The sequence below is a fragment of the Erpetoichthys calabaricus genome, chromosome 1 (genome assembly GCF_900747795.2).
Source record: "Erpetoichthys calabaricus chromosome 1, fErpCal1.3, whole genome shotgun sequence".
In the NCBI taxonomy this organism is placed as follows: Eukaryota; Metazoa; Chordata; class Cladistia; order Polypteriformes; family Polypteridae; genus Erpetoichthys; species Erpetoichthys calabaricus.
In genome coordinates, this window is record NC_041394.2 from 102,495,769 (window position 1) to 102,516,289 (window position 20,521).

The 20,521-nt window shown below is 37.2% G+C and overlaps 1 protein-coding gene across 1 annotated transcript in view; it reads left to right on the forward strand.

Moving 5' to 3' along the window:
* The window catches only part of LOC114653977 (ribosomal protein S6 kinase, polypeptide 4), a 101,010-nt gene extending 82,614 nt beyond the window's left edge, over positions 1–18,396 (forward strand). The window contains exons 16-17 of the mRNA XM_028804489.2: positions 2,804–2,967; positions 14,482–18,396. Of these exons, the coding sequence (XP_028660322.2) occupies positions 2,804–2,967; positions 14,482–14,760 (443 nt within the window). The 3' untranslated portion in view covers positions 14,761–18,396. The remainder of the gene's footprint in view (positions 1–2,803; positions 2,968–14,481) is intronic.
* Positions 18,397–20,521: the final 2,125 nt, after the last annotated feature.

Consider the following 20,521-nt stretch of genomic DNA (forward strand, 5'->3'; position numbering starts at 1 on the left):
GAGGTATAATAAAAGGAGGAGGAGGATCTAAGGATACGAGAAGGAGTTAGGATGTGAAGATCATAAAGATAAGGAGATGCCAAATTATGGAGGGTCTTTTAAGTAATAAGCAGATTCTTAAAATCAGTGCGATATTTAACAGGGAGCCAGTGAAGCTGCTGAAGGACAGGAGTAATGTGTTCTATGGAAGGGGTTCTGGTAATAATACGAGCTGCAGCATTCTGAACCAAATGAAGTTTGTAAAGGAGTTTGTGAGGAAGACCAGAAAGGATAGAATCACAATAATCAATATGAGATGTAACCAGAGCATGAACAAGAATAGCAGTGCTGGTAGCAGAAAGAGATGGACATAAATTTCTAGTATTATGTAGATGTAAATATGCAGGCCAAGTAACATTATTAATATACGCCTCAGATTTTAAGGCACTATTGAGAATAACACCTAAGCTCTTAACCTGGGAGGAAGAAGACATTAGAGAATTATCAGTAGTCAATGAAATATTATCACATTTATCCAAAACAGATTTAGTTCCTACCAGAAGAACTTCTATCACTATTTAATTTAAGAAAATTAACAGACAGCTGAGATTTAACTTTCTGCAGAGAGTGAAGAAGGTAGAAGAGTGGAATCGGGCTTAGACAGATATCGCTGAGTGTCGTCAGCGTAACAGTGAAAGTGAATATCAAATTTCCTAAAGATATGGCCAAGAGGCAGAAGATAAATAATAAATAAATCTGAGTCCTTGTAGCAGCAAGACTGACTATTGTGAAATTACTCTCTTATTGGGTCTGGATTGCATTTGACATTTTATTATTATTAGGCAGATGCCTTTATCTAAGGAAAACAATTATTTAATTTCCTTTTTTTAACATTTAGAGCATAGGCAGGCCAAAGTCAAACGATCAGGGTCTAGGGTTACACAGGCACTGAAAAAGCACTGAAACCACCCCAAAAATGGTATGGTACTAGCATTTGGAGATTTTCAGTACTGGAAGTAAACATGAGCTTTCCTCTTAATCCCTTTTTGTCCCACACACACCAGCTTATGTCTGATTTACAGTCCATAGTGAATACGTGGAAAACGTTCATTCATGTCTTTGATGTGACCAGGACTTCATGGGAACACCCCTTTCTCACTTATTGCTTCAACGTGATCAAGGCTTCATAGGGGACCATGCCCCTCCCCCTACTCCATTGCTTCATTGCAGTCAGGGCTTCACAGAGGACCATTGAACCACTCCACGTTTAGATGCAGTCACGCTAATAAAGTCATTACAAACATTTAATCTAACCCAGGTTTTGAACCAGATATTTTCATCTCTACTTGTTTATTTCACTTTTTGAATAAATTCTCAATGAACAGCTAACTCAACAATTATTGTTATACCTTATGAAACTCAGAAAAAAATGAATGCCTAAAATAAGCATATTTTTATTTTAATGCAACAATTTTTCAAAAACAAATTATTTTCTTGAGCAGTACAATTTATTTCAACAATTATTGGCATCCCTTCAGTTAATTTTTGGTGATGCTTCTGGAAAGGATAACAGTGCTGAGCTTCTTCCTGTAAAAAAAGTGATAGGGTTGGAGCACATTCTTGGCAGGATCTTGGACCACCGCTTCCCCCATGCAAAACGTTACCGAGATCCTTCGGTTTGTGTTTGTAGGCCTCTTTAATTCAGATCACAAGTTTTCAACAGGATTCAAGTAAGCAGCTATTTTTGTGTTGACTTTGATGTATATTTAGCATCAGGGCCAGGCAGGTTTTTGTACTAAAATATCCTAGTACTTAATAGAATTCATTATGGCATTGATGTTAAGAGTACCTTGACCACTGGCAGCAAAACAGGACCAGAGCCTCGGTGATCCACCACCATATTTTACTGTAGGGTATTAGGTACTTTTCCTTGTATGTAGTCCTCTTTGATGTTGCATATGGCCAAGAATTTAGTTTTGGTATAATCTGACCACATCACATGATTCCAGTTGGAGTTGCAATGATACTAGGCAAAGGTCAGGCACTGCTGTGTGTAAGTTGTACTCAGTCAGAGCTTCTTTCATAGAACACTTTCAAAGAGATTGTTTACATTGGAGGTGATATCTAACAGTTTTAATAATATAATCTCATATTCTTTATATATACCTTGATTTGCACTAAAGGAAAAGGATTGCACCTGGTTAATGCAAGAAATTTAATATAACAGGCATTATTTTAACTCTGGTAAAAGACAAATATCACAGTTGATTCTGAAACTTGATATGCCCAAGATTCTACTAAACTGTGCTGTTCTGAAACTTTGATCCTTGGATTCTTCTTTGCCTCACTTTCCATCTATTTTCAGACTTCTGAAACTTTTTGATTATTGCCTTGACAATGCTTAGTGGTATTTTTAACTGTTTATGTGTTTTTTATATCTACTACTACCTGATCTGTGTTGTTCAACAGTCATGTTTCTTTTTAACTGAAACTTTCTTTAGTTTTACACATGGTGATGGATAACAAAGGGATTTCACATCTGTGTGACCTCATATTTGTATTCGAGAGAAACAAGAAATTGGCATAAGGCAGCAATACAGTTCTTGGAGACTTAATGAAAAGCATTGAATTTTATAATAAAAATGTCACTTTGCTTTATTTTAAATACTCTTTTGGGATGCCATTAATTTTGACACCTATTTATTTGAGACAAAATAGTATTACTCTTACATATTGTGAATTTCCCATTGGGATTAATAAAGTGTATTGTTAATGTACAGCAAAGTCCATAGTGACTGCAATTCATTATATCTGTGATTTACAGGTCTTCTGACTGTAGACCCAGAGAAGAGACTTAAGATGTCAAGTCTACGAGACAATGACTGGCTGCAAAATGGTGGGGCCCTATCTTCTACTCCACTCATGACCCCAGATATCTTGGAATCATCTGGACCTACAGTCCGCACTTACGTTAATGCTACTTTTATGGTAAGTTTTTTTTTAGTAAGTTTAAGTAGAAGTGGACTTTTAGAATAAACTTTTAGAGTTTTATTGTATCTTTAGCATTCAGCATGAAGTGTGCCTCATGTAATATATATGGAGAGACAAAAAAACTGAAGCTGGTTTTCTGCCTAGTCTACCCCAATAACAAAAAAGTGAGCATCTATGTAGCCTAAGGGGTAATTAAATTAACCTGCTTTTGTTGAACCTTGTTTGGTGCACACATCTTTAGGATAAGGCAGGAAGACTACAGTTACTGGATAAAAACACTGAGAGAATCTGCAAACATGACAGAGGCGAAGACTTAGCATAGGTATTAAAGCCAGGACACTGTACCTGTCAGGGAGCAGCACTAGCCCTTGTGCTGCTTGTGTGCAGTTTCCTTTATTCCAGAATTACCTAATAAAGACAAGTTAATATTCTTTAGGATTTAGATATGTTGAAAAAAATTTTACCTGCTTTTAAATCTGAATGCAACATGACTTCAGTGACCACTTCATTCATTCAGCTACTGTAGAAACAAATATCTTGTGTCAATGTTCAGAAGCACAAGACATAATATTATATTTGTTACTAATAAACTAGATAAAAACAAAAGCAGGGAAGTTGGACATATATAAGGTTTGAGTAGAAAATGAGACGCAACAGAGCAGGCAATCTCAGGCTATAAAGTAAAGGAGGATATGATTTGAATATTAATAAGCCATACCACTGACCAGCTTTATTATTTTCTGTTCATCTTTTAATTATTTCTGTCTTTTCTTTCACACCGGATGTCTCATTTTGCACAAATAAGCTGAAAGCGTAAGCACTCACTAGTTCTTGCTCCCTGATTTTTTTAAACTACCAGTGATGTGCGAAACAGATGCCTTAGTAATAACTTGCATGACAAAACGGGCCTACCAGAATGGGCTCTCTCTCCCTCACTCTGACTCTCTATTTACACATCACACTGCTTGAATGCCTTAATTTATAACAGACCTCTTAAAACAGTGAAACATTTGCCACTCTTTTCAGCATCAGTATATCATATGTTTGAAAGAAATCGAAATTATGACCATAACAGTCTAAAATCAAAGTGTATGAAAATGTTGTAGAAAGATGTTTTAAAATGTAAGAATGTTTAATATGATCATGGACCTTGCCTCAGAATATTTAACATGAACTTGCCTTTAGCACACACTTGTTGTACCCACATAAAAGTAGGTCAATAAGGTAAGCAGCCTCTGCCATGTCAGAACAATGAAGGCAGAAGTATTTGGCTTGAGTGTCATACTTTTAGGATAAGTAGTGTTTCGAAGGCTCAGTCTTTTGGGCTGTGGAGTGAAGCAGGGTGTGAAGGGAAACAACAATGTATTACATTAAATACTGTATATTAGAGCATAGATTACTCGTTACAATACCAATGCATATAATTATTGCTTATCTAACTAGACTGGATGATTACCTAATGTGTCTGAAATGATTCACAATTTAAAGCCATAATACAGATTAGTGTAATCAGGTTAGGTTGGGTCAGGTCATGTTGGGGAGAATGCACTGGTACAGTGCGTTGCTGCACCCAACACATGACGAAACAGCTCAGGATCCTGGTTGGCAACCCCCCCAGGCAGACACGTGGTCCAGTCCCACCCTCTGGAAATCTATCTTCCACAGCCAGGTGTTACGTCCCCTTGGCCTAGTCCAGCCGCTTGGGTCCTTGACAATGAGGATCCTGCGAGCCAGATCACCTTTGGGGAATTGCGCCACATAGCTGTAGTGCCATGATTGACGCTACCTCATAATGCAGGTAATGTGCGTCATTCAAGACTCCATGATCAACTGCTCATTCAAAACAAAGTCAAACCAGTGGTACCCAAGGTCACTGGATAGCGTCCATGTCTCGCAACCATAAAGCAAAACAGAAAGCACCAGGACTCTAAAGATTTGGACCTTCATCCTTTTGCAAAGATATCTGGAGCATCACACACCCCTTTCCATCAACCTCATGACCCCACCCACCCACCCGCTCTCCCAGTCCATCTACTGACTTCATAAGAACGGTCACCAGAGACATGAACGTCATTGCTGAGGTAAGTAAACGTCTCGACAAGGTTGACACTTTCTGTAGACTGACACACTGCTGATGGCTGTGCACAAGAGGTCGTTAAAGACCTGGATTTCGGATTTTATCCAGGACACTCACAAGTCTTGACACTCAGACTCCTCACTCAGTCTCTCGAGAGCCCTAATCAGAGCCTCCATTGACTCCACAAACATCACAGCATTGTCAACAAAATCAAGATCAGTGAATCTCTTTTTACCAACAGATGCCCCAGAGCCACTAGACCCCACAACCCTGCCCAACACCTAGTCCATGCAAGCATTGAACAGAGTAGGAGCAAGAACACACCCCTGATGAACCCCAGAATCAACTGAGAAAAAGGTTCTGCCTCCATTCTGCACAACACTCACAGTACTGGTGTACAGGCCAACCATGTTATCCAGCAACTTTGAGGGGATCCTGCAAAGTCTCAGGATGTCCATCAGGGCAGCTTGATCAAGTGAGTCATACGCTTTATGAAAATCGACAAAGACTGCAAAGAAACTTTGCTGATATTCACTTTTCTGCCCCATGAGAACCTTCAGCACCAGGATGCAGTTGATGGTAGACTTCTTAGGAATAAAACCAAACTGCTCCAGTCGCTAGTAGGCGAGTAAGTGATCACAGATCCTATTGAGGATAACCCTAGCAAGGACCTTCCCTGGCATCGAGAGCAGTGTTATCCCCCTGTAGTTGCCAAAATCCAGTCGATCACCCTTTCCTCTCCAGATAGTTACGACAAGTCCCGTTTTTCCAGTCAGTTGGATTGATGCCCGTCTCCCAAATGGAAGCAAAGATTGCTTGCAATGCCTGGAGGACAGCCTGGAGAAGTTCACCCCCAGATTCCATAGATCCCTGCAGCCTTCCCCACCCTCATCTGGTTCACCACCTGTGCAATTTCAGCGAGATTGGGTGGTTTACAGCTAAATGGAGGATCAGCTTCAAAAATCATGGACATAGAGATATCCAACGTCCTAGCCAGAGGATCAGCTTTATACAGCTGTTCAAAGTAACAAGCTCAGAGGAACACAACTGCAGTGTCATCTATAATGACTGTTCCATCAGCCACCCTGACTACAACACTCTGAGGAACAGATTTGGATGCTTCGATTCGTCTGTAAGCAGGAAGTGGGTCACTAGACCATAGATTGCTCACAGATTTCTGAAACAAATGCCTTCTTATCTGCCCTTACAGCCCTTGCAGCTGTCCTTCTCAGTTCCCGGTACAGACAGGAGTTGCCATCAAGCCGCACACGGCAACTCCTCTCGATGATATCCACGGTGCCTTGCAAGATGAAACACCTCCTTCTGGGAACACTAGGAACACCAGCACAACCTACAGCAACCTTCAGGGTCTTGTCACGGAAGTCTACCACATCACATTAGGATCAGCAGTCACACCCAAATCCATAAGTTCCTCGCACAAACTGCATGCAAACTCATTAGAAACAGTCTGACCCTGGAGTCTGGTTTGGTTCTGCCTCATTTTCCTAGTAGGTGGTAGCATACTGGACCTAAGGCGGATCTTCAGGATAGCCACAACAAGTCTGTGGTCAGAATTCACAAACTGGACACTTCTGTAGATACTGCAGTTTTGTAAGAGCCTCTAATGTCTGCCCACGAGGATGTGATCGATCTCCTTCACCTCACCACCAGTATTGGAGTACCAAGTCCAACAATGTGGCTCAGGGAGCTGGAACCAGGATCCAGCAATCCGCAGCCCATGACGTTTTGCAAAGTCCATTAACATGGTGTTACTTTCACCACAGATGCCAGACCCATGGGTGACCAACAATCCTCACAGCCACCCCTGTCAATGCCAGTGGCCACATTGAAGTCACCTGTGATGAGAGGAGTGTCACCTCATGGGCACCCATCAACCACAGAGCAAAGTTGCAAATAAAATGTCTCCCTCAATGATACATCATTCACCATTGTAGATACATATACTGAGACAACAGACAAGGAGTGACATCGGACAGCATCAGAAGGAACTGATCTGCCACAGCAACAGCTACTCCTTAAGTGTGACAGCCATCAGAGTGACCAGACCAATTAAAGGTGTACCCACCTACAGAGATCTGGCCAGTCCCAGGTACGCGCACCTCAGAGTGCCACCACTGAAATTCTGAGTTTATGAAGCTTTCTCCTCTGACAGCAGAGAAAGGTGATCATCATGCCAGAGAGACAAGATATTCCATGTGCTTACTCGGATGGGCTCTCTCAAATTGGGACCTGAGTGCTGCAATGCAGCGGGCAACGCCTTGGCACCACACCATTTTTGAACCCCAACAGGTCTGACCCCATTGGCTATCCGACGGTTTTGACTCTTACAGAGATGAGGCTCCCAAGGGCCTTCTCCCATCCCCTTCATAATGCAAGCAGCCTTCCGATGGGCAGCTGCAGCAGAGCTACTCCTCTCGGAGAGTAGAAAGGAGTCCTGTCTGCCATCTCAAAGCTGCATGAAGTTTTTTTTATGGTGGCTAAAGTACCAATTCTGCCAACAACCCCCATGATTTCCCTGCAAGTTGGAGGACTGGATGCAGTTTAACATCATACCCAGGACATTAGTGTAATCATCATTTAAATAAAATGTAATATGTCTTCAAATAGTAGATAGTATTAAAAACTGTGTTCTAAGATTTTTGAGGTAAAGAAGACAGAAGTTTTAAAGTAAATTATTAAAACTCAATAATCACAGTGTTAGGAAGTGGTTACGTGTTGATTAGCACATTCAAGTAGGAATTTCACTTTACTCTGTACAGATAGTTAGATAGTTAGATAGTTAGATAGATAGATAGATAGATAGATAGATAGATAGATAGATAGATAGATAGATAGATAGATAGATAGATAGATAGATAGATAGATACTTTATTAATTGCAAGGGGAAATTCACATGCTAGAAAGGCTGCCACTCACGGTGGCGCCTGGGTCATCAATCATACATGTCACAATAATGGACTTATAAACCTACTGTATATACTACTGAAGTCTCCTTTCAAGATGCATACCAAGACCATTACAAGGACTAAAGAGTGTTTTGTACAGAATGGTTCATTGGCATATACAAAGGTTACTACAGTAATTCTCGTTTTCTCTTTTTCCTAGCTTAGGCACATCATAAAGTGTAGTTGCAGTTGACTTTTCTCCATTAAACCCCCATCTTTGTGTTTTAATGATTCAATACTTTATTGGAATTTATTGTATTACATTGCCATCCTTTTTGATTGCAGAAAAGTGTTATTTACCTAACACTTCTGTTTAGATTCACTAGTTGTAGCAGTAATAGTTGTCATGCAGAGTACAGGCAACATGAAACAAATGCATTCTGTAGGACATGCTTTAAGACAGGTTTGCTCTTGCCAGGTGTATGATAACCTCATATTTCATCTTTTTGAAATATAGCTTTTTGTCACGTATTATAGTAGTCATTGTTCTTTAGGGATCTCTATATAGATAATGTTTGTCTGAACTGTTGTGTCATAAATATGCTTCCAACAACACAGATTTAGGTTCTTGAGGTGGTAGGTAGGCTTCACTCCCTGGAATGTTCTCAGAGCATGCAGACTGTGCTGCCACAAGAAAATTCATACCAGTACTGGTGATTTTTAAAAAGTACAATACTGTTTTTTCGCTCAGTTTTTTAAATATTAAAAATCTTGCATTTGACTATACTAGAGTATCTGAAAGACTTAGATACAAGTCTGAAATCGTTATGTAACACTTGCTGATGAGACAAATACTGAAAAAGACAATCAAATGCAGATTTTGTTCTAAACAAAACTGGCTATCAGAAGCGACAATAAAAACTCAAGAGGAGGGGATAATGACATCTCATCAGCTAATCAAAGCTGATTCAGTACTGTGCTTTAGGAGTGTATTGTCTGCTTGGAATAATTGATTTATGAAAAGGCAACCGTATATAATCAGTTTAATGGGTGTGTTATTACTATGTGTGCAAAAATGTTATTTGAGTAATCAGCAGCATTTAGGTTTAAGCCAGTCATTCAATTAATAATGTCTAAACAAAACTGAAATTTAAAAAGTATTTTTGTAGAGAAATAGATACATATTATACAGCTTCTTTAGTTATCGTTTTTAATATTTTTAAATTACAATTTTTGAGATGATGTCATTTATTTTTTCTTCTAATTTAAACACTTATTGCCCAAGTATATATGTACAATTTTAAGTTTAGATTAAAAACAATACATTTGATGAAGAGTTGCCATTGACTGATATCTAGGATAAATATGTGATATATAGAAAAAAGATGCAAAAGAATGTAAAACAGATGTAGTACAGGAATAAATAGCTATACATAAGCCTTATTGTCAGTGGCATTTTGGCACTTACAGTAGGATAAGTGAGGCACTGCCTCCCCATTTCCTACCAGATGTCGCTGTTGTGCAAAAATGAAATCCATTGTAAACTCATTTCATTAATTGAATTAGTACTGCTGGGTCCACCTTGCACTGCTCACTTGTATTCAGAGGCAAAACCATCTGTGCTCACTATGCCCAACTCTGTGAGACGAGCCAATCAAAACCAGGGTCTCCTCAGGATCACCAGCATCCACATACCAAGGCCAATGGCATTAATCTGAGGAATAAGTCTCATAAGTTCTGTTCTTTAAGTGCTTGATCATCTCTCTCACTCATTAACTCACACACAAACACACTCCATCCCTCTGCCTGGCTGCTCAGGATGGCTTAATAACTTTTGACAGCATCTTTCTTCCAGGATTGCTTGGTCTAACGAAAAATTTCATACTAAAAAGGCCACTGCCTATTATAATGAAAGAATTGGGATTCATGGCATATATCATGATGGTGGGGGTTGGCTCCATGCTACTGGTCCATTCTTGGATCCTTTAGAACCAGCCACTGTCAATTGGCAAATGAGGACACATACACATAGCAAGGGGTCAGTGCATAAACTAAATAGTCCTTTTATTAAAAGAATGAAAAACAAAAGTGTCCAACAGTGCAGTGCTTCTTCCATAAATAAATGAATAATCCATAAAAGCCAAAGTAATCCTTGAGGTTAAAATCAATCAAATACTGTATATAATCTGTAAAATGATGTTACAATCTTATGGCAGGAATCTTTTAAAATCTAAGTCCTTTAAAATTTAAAGTCCTGGTACAACTGTTCTATCTTGGTGTCGTCTTCTCCTGCAAGGTCTGGTCAGGATAAGGGGAAGAAACGCCAAGATAGAATAGTTGTACCAGTGCTCAGAGATTTTAAAAGCCCAGCCAACAGTCACAGCCATCCTTCTTACACAGGTCCGGGTCTCTACTGTCCATGGCTCTCAATAGGGCTCCCAATCCAAGCCTTATCTTGCTCTGTTCAACTCCCACTGCTTTCCACAGACTTACACTGGAGCGAGCACCGAGTCACTCCAGCACCCAGAATTGCTCAAGTGGAATGGCCCCCTTCAGCCCCTGAGCATCTGCCTCACACTCCCCTCAGGGCTCTCCTCACAATTGTCTATCTTCTCTTTTTTTCTCTCTCTCTTGCTTGCTTGCACCAGCTCTCTCTGCCTTCCTGCCTGTTTCTCTCCCATCTTCTAACCACCCATTCTCTCTTTCTCTTTACTTTTATGTCTCCCTGTTTCTGTCCTGTGCAGGTTCCTTTTACCATTGCTGTTTAATTGTGTGCAAGTACGAGGAACCGCTCCCTCCATGGCATCATTGAGGCACCTAACTGATCTATCCGCCTCCACACATGTATGTGGTACAGTTAGCCAGCACCTCCATTAACCACAGAGCGAAATGCACTCATGCACATCAGCACCCAATTGGCACCTGCACCTTCTTGGGACATGATTATTTATTTAAACTTAGCCACCTATTGTTGAGCCAAGGACCCATTATACCATGGCACTATATACCAAATTTAGCAAAAATTGTACTGTAATATAAGGAAAGTGCAGTGGTGAACTAGTCACACCTTGCTGAGATTTACACAATGAGCTTAAGTTATGAAAATGTTCAAATATTAAATTTAAGACATTTACTAAATGAGATGCTTTTTTAATGTTAATTCTTAAACGTGTTTTGAAAATATCATTGTTCCATAGCTTAATATTTAAATTACTTTTGCAAGAGAATTTGTTTCATGCCGGCAGGAAAAAAAAAGTCTAATGAACTAGGTGAAGTTTTGCGTTAGTTTCTGCAGTGCTGAGGCTATTCTACTCTGTCTTGTGTTGTGCTATGGTCATTCTTTTTGATTGTTTGATTTTCCTTGTGCTAGTTGTCATTGAAGACTGCCTTGCACTTTATCACATACATTGACAACACTTAGGATGTAGGCAGCATATTTTTGAGTACCAGGTTTTGATGTTTTAGTGTGTTCCTGTGTGCCCCTCAGATGGTGAAACAGCCACAGATTTATGTCATGGTTATAATGTTTCACTTAGCTAGTGCTAATGGTGAATTTATTTTAGAAGGGCTAGCTGATCATTCTTTTGGACTTCTGACTACTATAACTGATGTTTTTGCCTACTTTGTCCACGTGAGTGCTGAAGAGTGCTTTACTTAAGGAATATGCATGGTGCAAGAAGTCTATTATCTGAGCAGTGACTAATCTGTAGGTTTATAGCAATCAAATGTTGTTGATATTGTGCTTTACTGTTGCTGTAGCTTGTCTTGTGCACATAAGCATGATCTCCACTTCAAAATTACACTATTTTTTAAGCACCACAATGCTGTCACAGAGCTTGAGTGTCTGATGTAACAAACACATAAAGGTGTGCTTGATAATAAATTAATTGAATTGAATTGAAATGATGATTTTTTCAAATGGATTTTTTTGACACATGAGCCTTTATAGCTCTTCTCAGACTTGGTTGCAAATTGTCTCATTTACTTAATCCATTGTTATGTCAGGATCAACTGGACCTTCACAGTGTCTTTCAGGCTGACAAACAGGTCATTTTTATCATGGTGTCATTGACAATAGTATACACGTAAATTTGTATTGTATTGTGACTTCATTGTATTTGTACTATATATTGGTATTTGTGCTTTGAATTGGGTTTAGCATCAATATTCTTTGAAACATCTAGGCAGATTAACAATTCTATACTATAATGTTATAGAATAAACTTTGATTAATTGTCTGTAAGAAGATGATCACAGTAACATGGAATATACCTTCGCTTTCTGAGCAGTCTCAATCTAGAATTTTAGGCTTTTTGATACTTTGAGCTAGGAGCATATCTTGGCATAATTGGGTAAAAGGCAGAAACAAAAAATATGAATAGGAAGGACACATTCATATACCCTCAGTACTTTATACAGAGCCAATTTAAAGCCCTGAATTAATGTAACGTGTGTGTTTGGGGGATGTAGTAGAAAAAGTGACACAAACATGAAGAAAGTACAAACTCTATAGAGACTGTGCTTAGGTTATTGCAGTTAGAATGAACTGTTTTTACTCCATAATATACGTATGAATAACTGACAGTAAGTAATGATACATTTTCCGTATTGAATCAGACAGTAGGTACTGTACCATTATGCTGTTATGCATGTGTCACCCACATTTGCTGTAGTAGTAACATAATGTATCTTTTATTAATACTGTTCAGGTTATGAATTATGATAGTAAAAGAAATAAAAAAAAAAAACTTTCATACATATATACAGTGTTTTGCATTATATAAATTCATACTGTTAGTCACAACTCACTTGATTTAATTATACTAATAAAAAAATGCAATTAGGGTTTTACTTACTTACTGCTCTGGGTTATCAGGCTAGGTGGCTATGCATGAATATCAGCCTGATTACAATAACAAAAATCCAGAAAACTTTTGGGAACATGGACAGTGTTTTAGCAACACAATGTTGTAAGATAATGCAACACTTCTTTCCAAGTAATGTAATGCATTTGCAAAATTAGACTGATAATTTTTACTAATGTTAACTTCCATATTACAGAACAAAATTATATGAAAATAGTGCATTTAAATGAAAATTGCTAAAGCAAATCTTAGAAGTGATTCAAACAGAAGAATATATTTTGAGAGTTTAATTAAAACAAAAAAAAAATTCTAACAATAAAAAGACAAAAAAAAATACTGACACTACTACTGTCATTTAGCCATAGATGTGTAATACACATAAACAATGTATCACACATGTCTACTACATAAGACATACCAGTGTAACATTTTAAAGAACAGACATAAAGGGACCTGTGTTTACTTAGCTTTTTAACTGTAATTTTTTTCCATGTTCAATATTATATATATTACATTATTTTAAAATATTCATTTAGTGTTCAAATCTCCTTAACTGGCCAAAACAGTCAGGTCTTAGCATTAGTTTGTTTGTAATAGCTATAAATTCTTCATATAATAATGAATAAAAAAATCTGATGTCTGCAAATCTTTTTAAATTAAATTTTTCTTTGTCAAATACTGTATACTTGAAAAATATGTCACAAATATATATGAAAAAATATATTTTACATATTGTAAAAGAAGTGGATGTCCTAATCATGTCTTTCCATACCAGGTATAATGCCAATGTCAATTTTATTTATATATATATATATATATATATATATATATATAATATATATATATATATATATATATATATATAATATATGTATGTATGTGTGTATGTATAAAATGTTTTGCTTGTGGTTTAAACACGCAGAGGAGTGATGAGACCCTCTCCTTAAAGCTTCATCTGGCCAAGCCCAATGGTCTGTTGTAGCCTTTCCTCTGCTGTATTGACTCCACAACAGCCTCTGAAAGCTTCTGCGTTATTCAAATTTCTGAATCTTTAGTAACAACAGGATCTTACAGATTGACTCCATTCTACTTATTCTCTAAAAGTAGCTGAACACTGAACTTCTCCTTTAAACCATGGCCAGTGTGCTGCCTCCTGGCAGGTACCTCTTTTCACGATGCTTGTCCTGAAATAAGAAGACTGGTGTTGGCTTGGGTCACTGTGCTGCCATTCTGTTTTTAGGAGGTCTCCAGTTTCCTCCTAACAGATATTTTCAGCATCCATGCCTGTCAGGATCGGTGGCTGTCTAGGTGACCCTGTCTTTTTAATTTCCCTGGTATCCTCTGACAGGGCAGTACTCTTTCTTTTTGTCCTCGGATATATGTTGCTCTATTTGTCCCATCTTACACATTTGCTCCCCAGAACTGCACCTCTTCACAATATCATTTGTATCAGTGAGCATTTTGACTAAACTGATGATTAATTCAATCCTTTTAGTTTTCTATTCTGCTCCTCCATATAATGTGATTTCTGTACCCTACTACTGGAAATATAAGTTATTTATATTTTGTCAAATCAGATGGCCACAATTCAGAGCTAGTTATTTTATTTTTTTAATTGATTTTTTTTTCCTATATGTTTCATTAATATTTTCTGTTTTGTAAGGCATTTAACAAGGGCAAGCGGGAAGGCTTTTTCCTGAAGAGTGTGGATAATGCACCACTAGCAAAGCGACGTAAGATGAAAATGACTAGCACTGGAGTCGAAACAAGACGCAGCTCATCTGGCAGTTCTTCCTCTTCCTCCTCCTCCTCCTCTTCTTCAAGGTCACAAGGAGGACACCATCATATTTCCATTACCACAATGCGCACACCCAAAAATAAGAATATTCCACCTTCCACTAGCCCCAAACAACCTTACTCTGAATCCAGTAAAGAAACATAAGGCTGCAAGACTTTAGAGAAAGGCCATCAGTGCAAAGCAGAGGCTTAACCTGATAGGTCAGAAGGAGGACATTTGTATCTAGATGCCTGTTCTAACTAATTTCATTGTCTTTTTAACACAGCACTTTCCCTGCCTACATCTTTTAAAGTTGCTTTTAAACAAAGAAAAGATGACAAATTGTTTCATTATGTTTCATAGCATGTACAGTCCCATGCCGCATTAACTCAGTGGGAATACTGCTAGCTGATTTTAATTATGGAGTCAGTTTAAAGGGCTTCATTGGCAATGCATTTAAAGTTGTTTACAGTATTCCATTGTCATTTATTTTATATTGTAATCCTAAAAATCTGCTCTTGCATACTGCTGTTGTAAGATACACCTGTCTTTGTACTTTGATCCACATGTGAATCCTAGCATTTTTTTAACAAAGCACATGTTTTAATGTGACGTACATAAGAAGTTGGTTTTTAAACTTTACTGAGGATGCTGATTCCAAGCTAATTGTTTGTTTACATTCCCAACCTCATTCATGTAAAACAATATATATTGGTTACAGCAATAGGCCTCTGCATGAAGCAAGCAGTTGGAACAAGAAAAGACTTAACAATAGCCTGTGCTGAAATGGTATGTCTTCAGGATTTCTCTTGTTCACGTTGCACCCATAAGCACCAAGCAATGATGACTGACTGACTGATTGTCAGCTGTACAAATCTGAATGAAAAGCCATACAGTATGTCCATAATATGTATCCATTACTTTTTTTGTCATATTTACTTAAAGCAAAATAATTATTTTTAACAACGTGAAATGAGATATGAATGCATGGCCTGTATCACAGATTTATGATTGAACATTTGACAATTATAATTTATTTATTTATATATGTGTGTGCATATGTGTATGAAATATTAGATCTCCCATTTCAGCTAGTGTAAAAAAAAATGTAGGTGGTACACGCTCAAATACTCAAGCTGTAAACTGTTAGCTGCTGCAAACTCAGCAGTGTCTCAACAATCTCCAGTTGCCAAATTGCAATTTTCTGAACGAAGGCATATGTCAGCCTGACACTGACATTCTTCTTGCAGAATAAGAAAAAAGAAAACTCAGTTTTAAAGAGCTATTTTACAGCATTGTTTTTATAGATTACTTTTTAATCAAATTTTATTTTAGAGAACCCACTGCTGGGGTATGTAATAGACCTACATTGTCATTTTTACAGAATTTGCTTTTGGTTTCCTTCCTATAAATGATTTAGTAGAATAAGCATGAACATGAACAATTTAACGTGATGGCTAGAATATTCCCCATGGCAAAAGACCTTCAAATTTGAATGTTTTCCCAATTTTTCTTTATATTATTTTATGGATATGTAAAAAATTGACCTAAATGGACAAAGAGTGGCTTTAGAGATGATTATTAATGCACTTTGTTGTACAGTTACTGTACAGTTAATGCATTTTTATTAGTAGTAGTATTAGGAAGAAAGAAAAGTAGAAAACAAACCATTTGTATTCCAATGACTACAATTGGAAAGATATAAAACAGCGGACACTACAAAACGGAAGCATAGGAATTCCCTGATTTTCAATCATTCCTTTGCCTAAAGAAGTCAAATTATGTACAATTTGCTTGAATTCCACAGAAAGATCTACATATTTTCAACAAATATTTTCAACAATTATCCATTAAATATTGTACCTGAATAAGGACATCAAAAAAATCTGGAGGAGAACCGGTACTTTAGCTCTTCTAAGGTCACCTAATATTTCATAAAGTGTCATTGAGTTGTGATTTTAAGATCACTTTGTTGTGATATTCACTGCACAACATGTTAACATCTTTAGCATATGCATGATTTTCAGGGTGAAGTAGTTTCTAAAAAGGGAAATTTAATGTTCTGAGAAGCTTGACTTTACACTGATATTTTCATTAATAATTCTTTATTTGGAAAATCAATTAACAATTAAACAGGAGTGTTCATTGACTGCTTTTTAGTACCTGCAGTGGGGCTCATATGGAGCAAGAAGAGACCCCTGTCAGGGAGACACCAGCTTATTCTCCTTTGGGTTGGCTGGCCAATACTGTTGATTTTTAGCACCCAGTGCGTGGGGTTCACATCCCAGGAGCCCATTGGATGGATCTACTGTGAAGTAAGCATTGCCCTAGCAAAGATAGCCTGGGTTTAAAACCTCTTGCTGACAAAGTACCTGCCCTTCATGGTATGGACACTAGTCACAAGGAATAGGGGGCATCATATTGTGAATTCAAGAACAAAGGGAAAGTACTTAACAGTAAACTAGGAATAAAAGAAAATACAAGCAAAAGGGCATGGTTTTTATTAAGTCTTTCAGGATAAGTTAAGTTTTAAAGTCCAGAAAAAGTATTCCAAAAATTTTAATGTTATTTGGTAACTGTTGTTTTATTTTATTACTTGTATATCTTATTTTATTGTATATTTTATTTTATTTCTATTTTATTCCTGCAAAAATTGTATTGGTCAGAAAGCATAACCAATCAACTGAGAGTACATAATGGATTCTGTTCTTTACTAGCCTCATGGCCGAGTTACTAGTATAAGAACAAACGCAAAGCAACGCCAATGTAACTGAGAACTGGAGAACCGTTGTTACAGAGCTCAGAATTTGACAATTTTGTTAAAACAATGATGAGGTCATCTTTGCAATTTGACCAGTATGACTGTTATTAACAATTTAGAACTGATCCAACTGAACTTCTTGGCACTCATCAAATACCATGGACATGTTCCTTGAAATTATTTCTAAAGTAGGGTTCAGCAATTTACCCGAGTGGGGTTACTAGCACGATTTGTTTCTTTAGTACATATAAACAGCCAAAGTAAATAGACTGTCATGTTATCTTTGTCCACATTTTTATTCTTTAAGTGCAATAAAGCAATTTGCAATTTCTTGACCTGATGGTTAAAAGTCCATCCCTCTTTAACCTCAGTATGCACTCACTGTTTATGTGAAATCACTATTCTGTTTACAGCTGTGAGCTTGTTTCCAAACAGTTTCCTTCTGTTTTACTCAGAGCCATGAGAGGAGAGCGTAAAAGTATGGGAAAAATTAGAAAACAAAGCACTTGCAAAATCTGGCCAGAGTGACTAACCAGTATGTCCTCTCGACTGTCTAGTGGAATAGTATTGAAAACCGACACTTTTACACTTTGCTTTTATGAGACAACAGATGTTAATTTTAAAACATGAAGTGCCTGTAATTGGGACAAGTATGTGGGAGGTGTAAGGTTTGGTTGTTTCAATGAATATTCATGAGGTGTTTATTAATATTCATGAGCCTTAGATAACCCACTGCCAATACAGAACCACCCCCAGAGTAATGTGCACAATGAATGTAATAATCTGCTTTATTATATTTTTTTTCCTTTTTAAATGGTTTGTACTTGAGGGAATTATTTTTACGTTACAATATTACAAAGTTGGAAAGATATTTGTGAAAAGCCAAATAAAAGGCACTGTTTCATAAAAAAACTTATATAAGACCTTTAATATAATGTCACACTCATTTTGATGGTATTACTGTAATACTGTAGTCATGATCAACATAAAAGGTTGTGATTGATTTTTTTTTTTATTTAAAATAAAAATCTTTAATGCTGTCCTTGGCAATGTTTTGGTTATTTGTTTTTATTTAATTGCAGATGGGCTTGTTTGGTAGCTATACATGGTTTGCTAAATAAGCTACAGATCTGATAATTGTTGAATGGATGGAGTAAAACAATACGCAAGGTAAACTGGATGGCACAGTGAATACTGCTACTACAGTCTTACAGCATCAGAAAGCTGGGTATAAATCATGGGCCCAAGCCAAACACGCTTTTATTGTTTTATTTTTTTCTCAGAGGCTGCACCAGTTTCCTTGCATACTTGAAATTTCTAGACATTATCAGTGTTTTCTTAATGCAATTTTAAAATGCAGCTCTGTATCTGTTTTTAGTTTTTTGACCTTTTTTAACTTTAATTGTGGTTATTTGCTTTTTATAACTACGTATGTTGAGACTTTAAGTGTCTAGCAGCACTTAATTCATTATTTAACTGTTTTGCACAAAAAAGCCCACCAAATAAAGAAAAAGCACAAATGTTAATATCCATTCAGTTTTCTATCTTGTCAACTTAAATTCTCTTATGTGAGTACAGGTAACTAAAGCATCAGATGCATCAGAATATCAGCATCTGAACTAAGCCTTAACAGGATGGCATATTTGTATGATTTTAAATAAAGAACACTCTCAGATATTACACTTGTTCAGAGCCATTGCTGGTCCTGCAGTATGCTTTACTCTAAGGAGTAAAAGAAGTGCTTAATGCCAGAACAACTTGGCTAAGTTTACAATCCAAACATGTGCACCATGGCAAAAAGTTGGAGCCAAGAAATCTGTAAAGGGGGAACAAAAGGCCAGAGCATATTCTAGCACTCACACAGGGCCATTCTTCCAAACTGCACTGACCTGGGCAGTGCAGGCTGGACTTCCTTATTACCTTCCCAGTCCTCTGGATCTGAAATGCTCATCTTTAATAGGTCAGGATGGTTTTGATGGTTACCTCTGTCTCTATTTATCGTGCTTTAAAAAAGACCATCATGAATAAGGCTTTTAGTTCAGGGAACTCTTGCTTAATAGTAATGTTATAGAACTTCGATATCTTTATATTTATTCAGAGAGAAAGTAACAAAACATTAGACTTTCTGACTGACCCATCTGCCCAAACAAGAATGACTGGAATGCTTTGATTGTAAAAAAAAAAAAAAAAATTTGGTGAGAGAAATGTATTTCCTAAAAAGGATAAAAAGCAGATTAACCGAGGTGAAAAATACAAAAGGAAATTGACAAGTATAAATAGAGAAAACACTACTAGAAGTCATATTGTAACTAGAAAGTCAAAACAATTGAAAAATGAAAATGTGCCAGAAGTGAAAGTCAAAAGAATATTTGCCATTAGCCAAAAGTCAAAAAATCATAGATAAAAAAAGTAATTTAATAGAATCGAATACAATAAAAAACTTACATTTTTGCACTGCTGTAGTTTATACAAGTGCCATGATGTCAGATTTCATGCTATGTGAGTCACTAGCAACCATTCATAGAATGGGTACACAAATGGTAGTGCCAATATAATTTACACAAATGGAGATAAAGAGGTGGCATGATTGAAATGGTTTAAAACTATGAAGGAAATTAGTACAATGGATTCCAGATGTTACTTTAAAATAAATTTGTCAACATGAACATAGACATGGGGACATGGTTGGAAATTTGTTAAATGCAAATTTTCTTTAATACTAGAAAGTTTTTCTTCACACAAAAATCCATACACACATGGAATAAATTACCGAGCAGTGTTACAGACTGTGGGATTTTTAGGACCTTCAAATCTTGACTTGATGTTATCTTAGACCAGGGGTACCCAATAAGTCGATCACGATCGACCGGTAGATTGGAAAGGTAGTGCAGGTAGATCACGTTGCATTCAAAAAAAAATGTTTTTTAAATGTTACTCTATGATATATCCTCCCTATGGCATTTGCCATTTGATTGACATACAGGGCGGCCAGTCTGAGATCTCTTTTCTTCTAACACACTGGTCATCCCGCACGCACGATCAAACGCGTGAGCTACTGCAAAACTCCGGCTATCTAAGTGATCTAGTTAGTCTTCCAATTTATATCGACTAAAGAAAGGATTTTAAAAAAAATTTGTTGTTTTAGGTGGGGAAGGTATGGGCTGG